Raw genomic sequence first — 14,860 nt, 5'->3', positions numbered from 1 at the left:
AGAAGTACTTCCAAGGAATTCATTCATCACATTACCATCTCTTGTTAAATAATAAAAAAAAACATTTATCGAAGGCGTTGGCCCCTATGAACAACTTATTCATGACACATGCTAGACGCTAGGGCAGACTATTCAAGGAAGACTGTCGTGCTGGGGTTTGGGTGGGGGAGACCGATTAGGTCCAACTCTGAATACAACAGATAAGGGGGTTCACAGGCAAGGAGCAGGACGAGGGGGCGGGGGGTGCGAAATCACTGCAGCAGGAGGACCCTTTGCTAAACTGACCCAACGCGGTTCTTGCTGAAACCAGATTAAGGCGGCCAAGGACAGAGCTGAAGCCGCCTCGTCAGAGAAGCCTGAGGAGCCCGACTCAAGTTTGCTCAGAGTCCTTGTCACCTCAACCATGCAATGACATGTGACAGCCACGATGAAAACCAGCCACAAGTGTGTCTTTAAACAACAGTTCGAGGGGAAAAACACAAGGGCCAGGGGGTCAGTGCATGACAGAAAAGCTGACATACCTTTTCTGTGGCCTGGACGTGGGGCATCTGCTGGGAGACGGGCTGGACCGCGAGAGGCAGGCAGCGTGATGCGGCTGGGAAGCAAATCTTTAGGCCGGTGGTTTCTGGGCTCCAACTCGAATCCCGTGGGGAGCTTTTAAAACGTGCTGATAAAGGACCAACCAGCAACTTCTGATGGTAACACACGGGCATCAGGCTATTTTTGCTGCTCCTCAGGTGATTCCATTGTGCAGCTAAGGCTCTGAGAACCTGTCAGGCCAAGTTCAGGTGTTTAGACTTCATCCTAATTACAACGAAGCAACTCAGAAGGGTTTTTAGTGGGGGAGGCTTGAGAGCTGATCTGTGTGATTTAGAAATCAACTACAGGCACACCTTGTTTTACTGCATTTCACTTTATTGCACTCCACCAGCAAAAGGATTACAATACTCGCTTTAATGCAGTGGTCTGGAACCGAACCTGCCGGATCTCCCAGGTCTGCCTGTGTACAGAGAGGAGAAAGGTTGTGGCAGGCGCCAGAGGCAAGAGGATGACTTGGACACAAAGAGCCCCGGTGGAGATATGACAGGGGCAGAGTCAAGAGCAATTGAGACTCCTTAGCTCAAACTGGTCACCTCAGGGAGAAGGACTAGGGGAAAGGACATGTTCGATTTTTTGCTATAAATATTCTGTACTAAGACATTACAAGTGTTTCTTCCTTCGGTTTGGGCCAAAGACAAAGTAGGCTATGTTACAGAAATGAATGTATTTCATTTCATGTAAAAAGTCAGATTCATGCACTGAAGTTTGTATTCAAAGCATTGCGGGGGAGAGGTCAACAGTTCTAAGTCACCGAGAGGTGAGGCCCGAACAGCGTCGGTGGAATTTAGTGGCTGAAAAACTGATGCCTTCGGCTTGACAGGGAGTGTCAGAAATGCTTCAGTCAGGCTGTGTGTGTGTTGGGGGGGGGGGCAGCTAGCTGAGGCACATGCTTGTGCCCATGCGGACGCCACGTCAGCCTCGAGCAGTCTGCTCCCTCGGCAACACCACCAGACGCTCCAGACACTCTCATCTGTGTTGTTATTTGCAAGTCTGAATTACATGTACTTCAGAAAACTGGACTAATGATTAATTTACGCATGAAATAATTCAACAACCGATACCTGAGTACCCTTGAGCTTGAGTCATAAATTGTATTCTGAATCTCTGAATTGAATAGGTAGCTATTAAACGAAGAATATATTTTGAATCCCAAAGTTCTAATTTTACAAATGCATAAATTAAGGTACTTGGCAGGAGAATCAGGAGGGAATAGAAAAGGGGCTTAAAACTTTTAAGTGATAATCTCGTATTCAAATTCAGAATACGGATATAAAAATACAAATCATTATATTTTCTTAAAAAATACAAGAAGACATTCTGATTCAATTGCTGTGAGCAGACTTTTAAGGTTTCAGTGGGAGCTGCATACATGCCCGGATGTGAAATTAAATTCTAAAGTAAAGGACAGTGTCTTTGGCAGTTCTAAAGGAGTGGACAAATTAGTTGGTAATTTAGCAGTATTCAAGCTGTTTGAATAATGGCCATTTGTTGTCGCAAGTAAATAGGCTACCCCCGGAGAAACTAATTATTTTATTTTAAGTTGCAGAAGTAAAGTCACGCACGATAAAAGAGTCCGCGCAGAGGTGCAAGGTTCTCAGCGGGCTGGCGTGAGGGCCTCGTACAGTCTCTGCGCAGCCAGCTCCACCATTTCCCGGAGAGATTCGTCATCTTCACTTCCTTCCTCACACTCGACAGCCTGGAAGTGGAAACACGAACAAGCCTTTCACCTGGAGTCTAGAATTACTGTGCGGAAGATAAACGAAGACTCTTCAAGGACAAGCATTTCCTAGAGGGGTAGAAGTCACCACAGCGCTGCAGGGCGACTCCTGACGCTCGAGGCGCTCAGGGCCCGGTCTGACGAGAGACCGGTCTGGGAAGTCCGGGGGGACTACGCTCACGTCACAGCCCGCACTGCGCCAGCCAGCGACGCTGAGGGAGGCAGCGTGGGCGCCACCGATCACTCAGCGGGCGGTGTGTGGCCATCTACTCGCCTCCCGACATTCGGTATCACATTTGACTGAGACTCACAGTCTTCGAATCGCTTCCCAACCATAAAACACTCTATGCTGTTTTTTTTTACCATACAATAAAGTCTTCATACAGAAACTGTGGAAAGAAAAGTACCCTTAATTCTATGACCCGATGATAACTATTAACATTTCAGTGTGTAACCTTCTAACCTCATATAGCTATACATTTATATTCATTTAAAACAAAAATGGGATAATTATACTTGCTTTTGTGTAACTACTTTTTTCTACTTAACAATATAGGTGGAAAGATTTGCACACTAATAATCTACGTCGTCATCCATGTACGTGGCTGTGTGTATTCTACGTATGAGGGTATACTTCCATTCGTGTTGTCATCGATGCTCAAACAGACATCTGTGAATATTTATCTTTGTTCTCCTGCCTATTTTCTTTGCTTAAATCCAGCGAGCAGAGTTGTGGATAAAGGTATTTACTTTTTGAAGATTTCTGCTGTCTATCACCAAACTACCTTGCAGAAAGGGTGCCAGAGCTAATGTACGACCTCCTCCTCAGCCCCAAACGGCACTTGAGAATAACTTTCCCCGGTTCTCTCATTATCGAGGGGTCGTGGCACTCCAAACCTTTTAGTATGTGCCAATATAACAAGCCAACAGTGCTATTTCATACTTTACGTTTGTATTTCTACTAATTATCAGCGGACTGAACATCTGTTTCATATGATTATTGGTTTTATTTTTTCTCTAATGAATTACTTGTTTTTGTGCTTAGCCTTTTTTTCTTTTGAGGCAAAATAAACCTGTTTTCTCAATGCATCTAAAAAGTAAGATAACATACAAACGAAATTTAAAGCATATGTTACTTGTTTAGCATAATTGTTCTCATCTTCAAAACAACCCTGCAAGGAAACATACTAATTCATTCATTCTTGTGAAATAATTATGCAAGATCTGCTGGTATGAGACCAGAGTAGGCCCCATACTCTCGAATACTGTTTGTAAAAGCCACTTGGATCTTGCTGGTACAAACAGAAGAGCAGCCTCTCTGAAAAACCCAGAATCGACTGGATGCCAAGCCAGAAGAATGCGGAGGTAGATGGAGGCGTATCACGCAAAAGAAAAACAGCGGAATGACATGTACCTGGGAGATGTATACTACGCAGCAACACAGTAAAACACTGAGAGATGAGACATGAAAAGCAAGAACGTGAAACTTTACACATACCAACAACACGACTCGTGAAACAACAAACGCAGAGAAAAAATTAAAGGCAACGCCAAAATGCAAAAACAGTGTGTTAGCTGTGGGATCGGATTATTTTTGCCTGCGCTTTATTTTCTAAATGGATTGAAATGTGGGAACAGCTACATACCCGTGTCTCCAAGTTTATGTTGGCGGTTTTTCCATCCACTGTGACACTAAGACTAGAATCATCTTTTACACTTACACAGTCTTCTCCAAATATGTCCCTTAAGGTAAACAGATACAACATCAGTGGAAAATGCATTTACGAATATGTAGAGTTTTATATATTTGAGGAAAAATAATATTGAAAATAGGCCTTAGTTTTGAAGCATACTTACATCTATACTTACATTTACTTGAGATAGACTTCTTATTTACCTTCATATATTTTATTAATTGCGTAAAGCAGATTAAGCACATGGCTATCATTTATTCAGAATGCTCTATTCGGGAGGCCTTGCGCTAGGCACTTTATAGACCTGTGTCTGACCTGTAATAGCCCCAGTAAGGTGAGAAAACGAGACACAGGATAGTGATCTGCCTAAGGCCCACGCCAGGAAGCAGCAGAGCTGGGATCCCAGTCCAGGCACCGGGGCTGAACCGGCTCCCTCGTCCCCCGGCTGTCTGCTCCTTCTAATCACCCCCAGACACCTCCCTGGAGTTAAACCCTGTGTTCACTGAGCATCTCCCACGTGCTGTGCTCGGTGGTGGGGACACGGAAGTCATGAAGACAGTGCCCGTCACAGAGAAGCTACAGTTAAATCATTCATTTCCACATTCGTCCCTGTCGCAAGTTACACAGGCATTTGCAAACGGCAGCCCATCAGCAGGCTGGGTTACGCCAGAACAGTCAGAGACTCTGAACATCCGGAGAGCAGAGCCGGCCCCCACAGCTGCCTTTCGGCAGTGATGTTAAACAATACTGGGTAACCTAGTATTAAGGAAAAATACCGTGTTTTAACTACAGATACATATCCAAAAGGATAGAAAAAAAGGTTTCATCTTCATGTAATCAACTGGGGTTTGTTTAAAGACACCAGCACATCTCCTCCCCGCAGCCTGCGTCCTGACTCGCAGGGTTAAGCTCACTGGCATCTCGCACTCACAAGGCGAGTGGGCGCTCCGCTCTTTACCTCTCTACCTCGGGTTGCTGTCTCTGATTCTTCCGGTGAGTTTGTGGAAGCCTGTGGGGGAGGGCAGGGGGTCTGGCACAGGAGGGCCAGCGTGGGAGGTACAGAGGCAGGACCGCGACCTCTTGCAGCATGTCCCCTGCGGCTGGGACAGCTGGGACAGCTGGGGCGCCCGAGCTGCAGCCACGGTTCGACCGCCTACCGTGGTGCTGACTGAGGTGAAAGCAGCTTAGCGACGGCCATTCTGTGAGGTTCCTGGGCGTAGAGCCGCCAACAGCAGAGCTCCTGGTCATGCTCCCTGGACAGGCACAGGAGGGCACTGATACCTTTATAATCTGGGGTCCCAAGAGTGGCTTTGGGGGAGGGGAGCATTGAACCTTTTGAAATCAAAGATAAACCTGTGCGCATGTCTCTGTGCGTGCGTGCGTGTGTGTGTGCCTGAGGGGTCGGGTTGAGGCATTCAGAGCCCCAGGCTGACAGGCCAGGCTTTCACGGGTGCAGACTACAGCCCTCCGCGGAAGCTGGTGGAACGGCCCCTGCTGCCTCTCCAGTGGCCATGGAGATCACTGCTCCCGCACTGTCAGTCTGTACGACAGGGACGCTTTTTAAAATCGAAATGGCAATACCACGAACACTTTACTGAAGATGTGTGACGGCTTCTGTAAGCAAAGTCACCATTTATTCAGAGCCTATAATCCATTTTTCATTAGCTGCAAAATGGCTGCTTTGAAAGGTCACCGGCGTGGAGTGTGGGGGAAGGAAGGGACGGAAGGACTAACAGAAAACCCTCCAAACCTGCGGGGCGCTGCACTGTGTCAAGCTGTCCAGTTAAGTGATGCTCAGTTTAAAAACAGAAGCACTCATTTATGCAACGAATATCTGAGAGAGTCCTATGTTCAAGGTACTCTGCGAGATGCTGAAATCATAAAACTAGATTCAAGTCTTTTCATTTTTCCTTTTTTGATATAATACATAAGCTTAATACGAAGTTATCCAGTATGAAGCAGTTTGAGATAATTATTTTATTGGAAAGATATTCTGAAGTCCAGCTTAGAGAGTACTTGAAGAAAGGGGAAAGACCTAATTTAATATCTGGTGTTTCGAAAAATGCTGAGTTTCAAGGTAACCCACAGTTTACAGATTTACTGTCTCAGAAGAAAATCATTCCTGATGTTGAATGCATTTGTAAGGAGAAATAAGTATATACTTATAAGTATATAAGTATATAAAAGAATTCTTAAAGACAAACTAATACTAGGCGATGATTTTAGTTGTCCCTGAGAGCAACGTTTTAATCCTTGTTGACTACGCCTGCAAACGTGAAAATGTCCTAAGGCTCTAAATTAAGTAAAACGTATTTCACAGCCACAGGTACTTGGAATTAGCTCGAGTGTTTAGCTAGAGGTTCAAACGGCTTTTCTGACAGAAACACAGGTGACGGAACCACCCAGCTCCCTCCCCGCCACCATCCTGAGTGATACTGGGGGGCGACACTTACTGCAGCATGATCTCCAACCTCTTGCTATAAACGTGCATTTCTAATTTTTTAGAGACCTTCTGTACGGCACCTGGGGAAAAAGAGCAGCAGAGTTCAGCTTCCAAATTCCTATTTAGAATAATTTCCAAATCAATAACCAGGACATCGTTACTGACAGAGTGACTGCCGGGGCAAACATATCATCCACCTGCTGAGGCAAATTGATATTTTTATCATTTCGTTTCACATTCTTGTTAAATAACCACAAAATGACACTTAAGATTATTTTAAATTTTCTTTCCAAAGTTTCCCGAACTTTACATATTTCATTTATGAGCAGAAGTAAGTGAAATTATAACTCCAAGAATGTTAGGGGCACATCCAAGCCCTAAGATCTCTGAAGACTTTTGTTTAAAATGTTACATAAATTTAACATTTCACTATGTATAATGCACCCAAAATTGTTTTACCAAAACATCTAAAATCACTTGTTGTCAGATTACCTAGCTTCCCCCGAAGTAGTCTGACGGTCCAGTAGGATGTGCCACACTTGCCTTGGGGTTGCGAGTTTGCCCGCACACCACTAGCACCTGCCGGCCCAGCAGCAGCAGCAGAACCAACTGTCTGGCAGTTCCTCAAGGAGTTAAACACAGTGAACATACGACCCGGTCCCTCTACTCCTGGGTACTGACCCAGGGAGATGGAAACCTACATCCACACAAACCTGAATGCTTAGAGCAGCACTGCTCATAAATAGCTGAACGGTAAATCAACCCAGATGTCCATCACTTGATAAATGGATAAATAAAATGTGGTATAACTATACAATAAAAAATCATCCAGCCATAAAAAGGAATGAAGTATTGAGTCATGCTACAACAATTCATTCATGGATAAACCCTGAAAACATTATGCTGAGCGAAAGAAGTCAGTCCCGAAGACCACATATTATATACTTCCACTTATATAAAATGTCCAGAATAAGCAAACCTCCAGACAGAAAGTGGATCAATGGTTGCCTTGGGCCTGGGTGAGTGTGTGTGTGTGTGTGTGTGTGTGTGTGTGTGTGTGTGAGAGAGAGAGAGAGAGAGAGAGAAGGAGTAAAGCTAAAGGACATGGCGTTTCTTTTTGGAATGCTCTGAAGTTGACTGTGGTGGTTCTTACTCTGTGGCAGGAAAGAGCCGAACTGTCGTTTCTCCTAAATTCTGTAATTCAGATCATGGTTACTCTGTTTTCAACTCATGAGTTTTAATTGAATATATAACTAACCAGATGCCGGCCAAGAAAGCTATATAATAAAACCTTTAAACTTTAATTATAATCATTAATTCCATTAGTAAGTAGCAAATAAACATTTAATTTATATGTAAAAAAAATCATAAAATACATTATTGAAAAATAAGTATCTAAGCTATAAAACTATATTAAAAGAAACTCCTCAGATATGACATACTACCAAATGTGAAATCATACAATTATACACGTATACCTGCCCTTCGTAGGTCTGTGTCAAAACAGGATGCAGACATGCTGAAAACAGATGCAGTGTAAAATGGAAAAATACAGTGGATAAAGACCATAAAGAGTACAGTTTGAAAATGTATACGCTTTGCTATGGTGAGAATGGGGGTGGGGAGGTATAGAAACTGAACTTGGGGCTAAATACTCACACACAGATACAAATACAAGCAAAATGGGGCCGCCTTATCTGCCAACCACGCACACCTTAAGACACGGATTATACTAATTATGGATAAAATAAAATCCAACTGTAAAGAAATAACACAAACATATGCTCACTGGTGTTTTCTTTGGTTGAAAATTACTACTTAGAAAAAACAAAGTTATTGCAAAATTGCCCCACAGGGAGAGTCCATCCTATTCCACAAATTTTATTAGATAAGGATACAGTAGCCTATTTTCCTATTAGACGTGCTGGCTCAGGACAGCGATATTTTGGAATTTCTGATTAAACTGTCTTTAAAAGAACTGCCACTAAGATTTTATCTTGGTGTTAATGGCGACCAGATTTTTATAGCACAAAGAACTAGGACAAAAAGTAAGGGAAATATTAGTAATGTGCATCATTATGCATATACTGCATCTTAAAGGTCATAGGAATAAAAAAAAAACAATCAGAAGATTTCAAGTTCCTTAGCATTCTACTTTCTGCTTTTTCGTTTACAGAACCATGGGAGAAGTGAAAGAATTAAACGATAACATGAAATGCATGTACAATAAATGCAAAACGAAATCACTCCGTACCTTTCCTTATCTTGGGGTTCGACTGGACTTCTAGGATCACGGTTGTGACGGTGTCCGCGTACATGTCGTTGGAAGGGTTTGCCAGCCACTGCGGAGCCAAAGGCAGAGTGAGCGAGGGACGACGGCCGAGCACAAAAGCGGCGACCCACCGCCACCCGCCACGGACAGGGCTCGTGTGCGTTTTCACTGAGATTAACTGATTCACTGTTTACTGAAATTAATAATGCTGGACTTCTCTTTCCTTTAAGAACAGTAAAATGTGGTGAGCTTCCTTCGAGGCTAGTGTTTTATATGCATTATCTCATCCAATTCTTATAACGTCTTCATTTCATAAAGGAGAAGATGGATTCGAAAGTGACTTGAGTAAGAAAACACAAGTAGTTATCGCTGGAAATGGGATTCAAACTATTTCCCAATCGCTGCGTTTCAGTAGCACAGACAGAATCATAAGAAGGTAGTATTTTTACACATTTTCTCTCGCTTCTCCTTTGAAGCCCTGGCACTCTTTCGGGTACCCAGTGCCCCTAGAAAGTTTTCTGTGTCCGCCAAGTTAGGGTGAGACCAGTATTTCAGAAATAGTGCCCCCCCTATTTTTTTCTCTCTCCAAAGAGTACTTTTACGAGCAATATGAGGCCCTTGAAAAACTTTCCCTAAGATCTTCTTTGACATGTTAACTCTAGGGAACAAACACATTCTTTAACAGCAGTTAGCAGAAGAGCCAAAGTAACGCCTCTAACAACTTTCCCCTTTCTTGGATGTTAATGTTTTAGATATTATTGTATGTAACTTCATGTTACAGATAACTGTTCTTTTGGACATTTTCTTTGGTTATTTTTGGCCTTAGAAATCACATCTAGACTTCAATCACAGAACTGCGGTGGAATCCGAGCTGGAAGATCTTTTCTGTTTGTTTCAAAAAATAATATGTATGCACAGAACATCTGGCCATATAGCTGGGAAATTTGCATACAATTTACATACAACCCTGAGGTAAAGAAACGGACATGTGTACTTCCCCCCACCTCCATCATTCAGTTCCAGGATTTATTTTGGAAAATCCTTCCTTTAACTTAACAGATGCCAACCTATAAAAATCAATTATCAAGTTCATTTGCTGTCTAGGTTCCAAATTCTACTAGCAGGAGTTTAAAATTCTAATAGTAGGAACCATATTTACCTAAATTAATAATTTCTTGCCTTTGTGGATTTGGGTCGTATTAATGTTGTTTATTTGAGTCTTCAAAATTTCACTCTCTTTGCTGTATGACAAGTTTTAAAGTAACAGAATGACATTTTTATTTTGAGAATTTTCTTTTCATATAACTGAAGACACCCTAGGGTACCACAAAATCAGTTCAGACTTACTCATATGAGACTTCTACTTATTACACGTATTAAATATTAAGTCTTAATTTGTTATTATTTCTACATATAAAATGTCTAGCTATATTATATTTAAAGTTGATCTTGGAAAGAAAACTATACACATAAATACTTTCCAACTATTTTTTCCTGAATTGGAAGAAACCAGTTTTCTCCACAATTACAGGTGAATTCTGAAAACTTTTCCCCCTCCTTGTTTAGGTAAATGATCTTATCTTACTTCTAGTACCACCATTCCTGGTTCCTGTATTACAGTAATATTTTTGAACACTTTCAAAGCAGGTTTTTCTTGAATTTCTAATTCTTCTACATCACCTGAAAGAAAAAAATTATAAGTATATAATTTTCTGATAATCTTCCAGAGGCATAATTATTCATTTGTTTATAGGGACAGCTGAAATAAACCTAATACATGATAAAAAAAATTTTTAATAACTCACTTATATAATCAGATTTACATAGCTAAGTTTTATATTAATTGCTTATAGTAACTGAAAGATTTCAACGTGCATTATAAAAATTCATATAACTAGACAGGATTGACCTTAGACAGTAAACATCTCATCAGTAGCAAACTTTGATGACTGCCAAGCATCTGTGTTTGTATAACTGTCAGTCACCAGCATCTTAACATTCGGCACGAGACCAGTCAACTTCCAACAGTCACTTCTGCCTCTGCCGTCACAGGTTTACTCATCCCACAGGACAATTCTGTTGTCCAAGATGATGAGACTTTGCTGGTCTTCCTAGTACTCACTAATTAAGGGTTAATTCAGACTTTTTATTGACTTCCTATGCTATGACCTGTAATTGTAATGAGGTTCTGAGGTAAAAAAAAAAAAAATTCTTTCCACTGGTTTGTTGTACGGGAGTCTGTCGTGACTTAAGAAGAACACAGTAGCAGAAAGTGCGACAGAACTTGAAGCATTCCTGCTTATTCCGGAGGCCACACCTGCCCTGAGTCCCTGCCCCGCACTGTTACTGCGCAGAAACCTCTGACTCGGCCTGGTCTAACGCGAAAGCAGGAGGTTTCACTCTTTTCCTGGCCTTTGGCTCGTCACATTCCTCATAAAACCTGCTGTGCCCAACAGCACTAATGGAACCAGAAAAATTGTTTTCACTGAACAAAGCAAAGAAACAGGTAAAATCTGGGTAGGTAAACTAGATTTTAAACACTGACATTTTTAGAATTTTAAGTGGATCAAGTTTAAAGGGCATAGTGAGATTTTTAAAAATTGATGTGTAAGTTTTCAAAATGTTCACCTAAATGTGATAACACAAGTGAAGTATAAAAGAAAATCTGTGCGATTCTGAGGTGAGTAACAAAATTAAATAGAATCTTTTCTTAGACATATAATTACTCTACTCAAAAACAGAAAGCAATTAAGTGAATTTCAATAAATATATACACACCTGTCAATTTCTGTAGCTGGTAATACAGCAAATTGAAAGGACCTGTGTATGGAATGGCTTGGGTCTGTTTTACGGTGCTCATGGCCAAGTCAGTATAATCTGAAGAGGAAACCAGAGTAAACACACTTTAAGAAACAATACTAGTCCCACGAAATACAATCTGCACACACACATCAGGAGTAGAGAGAAGCAAACGTAAAGTAAATGAGAACACGTTTTCAAGCTAACATGCTCCCATCCCACACGAACCCCTCTCCCCTGCCCGCCCCCACCTGCAATCTACCCCCCCACTAGTAACTTTACGCTCCGGCCATGAGGAAGCACCCTCGCTCTCCTGAACACACCAGGTCCCTAGACGTCTCCAAGCCACTAAGCCAGCTGTCCTCCCGCATCTCTTCTGCTCAGCAACTCCTAACGACCCTTCGCCGCATGTGGCAAGTGCTGCCTGATTTGCAAAGCTTTTCCCACTCTTCTCGGCCCTCACACGTTTATCGTGCCCTTCTGTGTGTCCCTGGTCAGTACTGTGAGCAGCTCTTGACAAGGGTGCTTCTCGCATCAATACAGCTTTTCCGGGGCTTGGGCTGTGCTTTTTAAATAAATCTGTAGTCCTCTAGCACCAGGCCTGGCACAGATTAAGAACTCAACAACTGCTGAATAAAGGAACAAGTTATATTCTTGTTCCTGATGGCCTACCTTGCAGATGGATACCAATATACAGCTGCTATTTCTTATTCCTTCATTAAGCACTTAGAATTTGTTATATAAATAAAATCAACATAAATAAAAGTGCTACATAAATAACATTGAGTAGTTATTCACTTGAGGATAATACCGTATTTACTGCAAAAGTAGTGATGGGTTAGCATTTACACCGGCACAGAACACGAAGGCCCGGTGAATGACGTGAAACTACAGGTCATGAGAATCAAAATGCTGTGGGGAGTCCAACATTAACTTCAGAAAACAAAAGTACCAGTACTCCATGTGAAGGGCAGGAAACAGGCTTACAAAGGGTCACCAGGAGTACAAGCTGCCTTAGAGGTAAATTTATGTCTCCAATGAAGAGAAGTTATTTCATAAAGAATTTAAATGTTTCACTAGTTCAAGAAAGATTCATCCCCTCCCCCATCATAAAGCTAAGTGGATTAGCTTTTCACCTATTTCTATTTTATTATTTGGTTATTTAAAATGCGGCCAGTAGGTAATAGAAGTTTTCACAGATTTTTTTTCAATGCTAAAATTAAATTATATATGACATTTCATAGTATACTTACTGGAGAGGTCACAAGGAGAAAGGATGTGATAGTTAAAGTTTCTTTTAACGAGTATTCCTGAGACACGCTGGCCTTGTTCTGGTTTTTTATCTGCTAAAAAGCCCATAACCTATTTAAAAAAAAAATAACCCAAAACAACTTGAAGACAATAGAAACTTGTAAAGTCCAATTGATTCAGGTACGCAATCATAATGATGACCGTTAGACATTCGAACCATGAAAATGACACATGAATTTAAACATGAAACACAGGAAATGTTAAATACCCCTATGACTCGGGCAGTAACAAGCTATAAGACTGAAGGGAAGAGTTGCAGGGCAGATCTGGCAAGAATCTTTACGTTGATTCAGTTCCAATCAGGCCAGCAAGCAAGTAAACCTTCTAGAAGCTGGGGCTTCAGAAAGCTCTTGACAGCTCCAGTGGGAAGGACAGCAAGCACCGGCCAGAAACGCACGTGCTCCCTCAGGCTGCTCCTCGACCTCATACACAGAGGCAGCCCCTTACACACAGGTGCGCGTCCACGCCACACCCAAAGCAGCCTCTCTGAACACAGGGGTCAATAAAGACAGGTAGGGGTGAGCCCACACAAGGGAGAGGCTGCTTTTTAAGGGTAATGACTGTTTGAACCTAAGAAAAACAAAAACTTTCCAACAGGAAACCCAACATTCTTAAATACAACTTCTCAACTGCAAATAAATGAACTCGGAGAGGACAAAGACCTCAAAGACAGTGCATTTCATACTTGCTTATCTTTAATCGAGTCAGGGCAAACGGCAGCCAGGCAGAGAGCACGTCTGTTTTTATAACTGTAATGGATTTCTGGGGGTTATTTTCTCCTTCAATGCTGGAGACTTGAGGAAAAGGAGCTTTGCTACCAGGACACTGATTTGGCTCGGTGACGTCCTACGTGCTGACACGGTGGGAGTCCTTGTCTGCCCGGGGAATAAAGGCCCTCAGAGAGCGGGGCTGAGCGGGTGGTCTCCGGACGCGCCTTCTCCCTCCTCAGTCACATGAGTGTGTTCGTTTCCTAAGCGCTGACTGGTTAACCTATGCACCACCGGTTGGCCTGACATTTCTAGAAAGTAAAGTATTATGGATGTTTGATAGTTCTTTGTGGATCTGATTTTCTTTACCTCCTTCGTTTCTGTTTTACATGGTTGAGGATGGTCCCCAAGAATCTGACTTTCCCCTAAGTGAGGTTACTGTGTTTGAGGGAAAAAAATAACTAAAGATCATTTTAAATAACCAAAATTATGGCTAACAAGAAGAGAACACTCCAATACGAAACTATGTGGGGACCAGACAATGGTGTCTCTATGTATGTGTTAAGTTAAATGTAACAATGTCATATACTTAAAATTATGTTCTTAGTTCTACAGTCAAAGTTTTTTAAATGTTGCGCACTACATTTCTTGAGGATTTATAATGCACAACGGCCTAAGAAAAATCTCTGGAAAGTCCTGCTGTCAACTTAGCTTCATTCTGTTCAGCTAGCTAAGCTTCTCCTAAATTGTCTCACTGCAAAACTCTTCTTTTTCTCCTCACACTGCGACCAGCAGAGGTTGGGAAATACAGTTCTAGATTCCCAACGGAACGCAGTTCTCTACAGGTCGAAGGCCCATTCCATGCAACTGGCTCCTGGAAAGCTCTGTGAACAGGAAGGTTCAGGAGGAAATACTGCCATCTGCTCTTTTCCTAACTTTTGCAAATTTCCTGCCCCCTCGAATTCAGCCGCAGGAAAGGCCATTCGGCAGCCATCGCCCCCTCCGGCCGGGCCGGCTCGTTACGTGTGAAGACTGCTGTGGGCTGCTCTTCCCACGCGCCTGATGCTTCAAACCTCACACCGCCCACTGCAGAGCCTCCCTCAGCGGTATCCTAAGATTTTTGATAATGGGATAAAAACGCAGACTTCTTGCAGTATCCTTCTAAAAGGCCAGGCAAGGTTTTTCTCAACTATTTCTTTTTTAAATTCTGAAAATATTATATTTCACCATCAAAAATGACTAAACCTCAAAAAGACAAATTGTGATAAATTCCATCATATCCCCAGACATATATGCTTAGAGCTGTGGGCCTATTAG

General features: G+C 42.2%; 1 protein-coding gene across 3 annotated transcripts in view; it reads right to left on the bottom strand.

Moving 5' to 3' along the window:
* Positions 1–533: 533 nt before the first annotated feature.
* The window catches only part of CPSF3 (cleavage and polyadenylation specific factor 3), a 32,238-nt gene continuing 17,911 nt past the window's right edge, over positions 534–14,860 (bottom strand). Inside the window, exons 12-19 of one of the 3 annotated variants that reach the window (XM_016121153.2) lie at positions 12,779–12,887; positions 11,505–11,603; positions 10,312–10,406; positions 8,709–8,796; positions 6,465–6,534; positions 3,964–4,060; positions 2,163–2,296; positions 534–770 (exon numbers count right to left, since the gene is read on the bottom strand). In XM_016121153.2, the coding sequence (XP_015976639.1) occupies positions 2,195–2,296; positions 3,964–4,060; positions 6,465–6,534; positions 8,709–8,796; positions 10,312–10,406; positions 11,505–11,603; positions 12,779–12,887 (660 nt within the window). In that variant the 3' untranslated portion in view covers positions 534–770; positions 2,163–2,194. Of the gene's footprint in view, positions 771–894; positions 1,001–2,114; positions 2,297–3,963; positions 4,061–6,464; positions 6,535–8,708; positions 8,797–10,311; positions 10,407–11,504; positions 11,604–12,778; positions 12,888–14,860 lie in introns of those variants that run through there. The other 2 variants (XM_036223938.1, XM_016121152.2) reach the window with 2 other exon arrangements.

Source organism: Rousettus aegyptiacus, unplaced genomic scaffold, assembly GCF_014176215.1.
Source record: "Rousettus aegyptiacus isolate mRouAeg1 unplaced genomic scaffold, mRouAeg1.p scaffold_m13_p_7, whole genome shotgun sequence".
Lineage (NCBI taxonomy): Eukaryota > Metazoa > Chordata > Mammalia > Chiroptera > Pteropodidae > Rousettus > Rousettus aegyptiacus.
The sequence above is the reverse complement of the archived record's forward strand: the minus strand, read 5'-3'. Positions and strand labels throughout refer to the sequence as shown.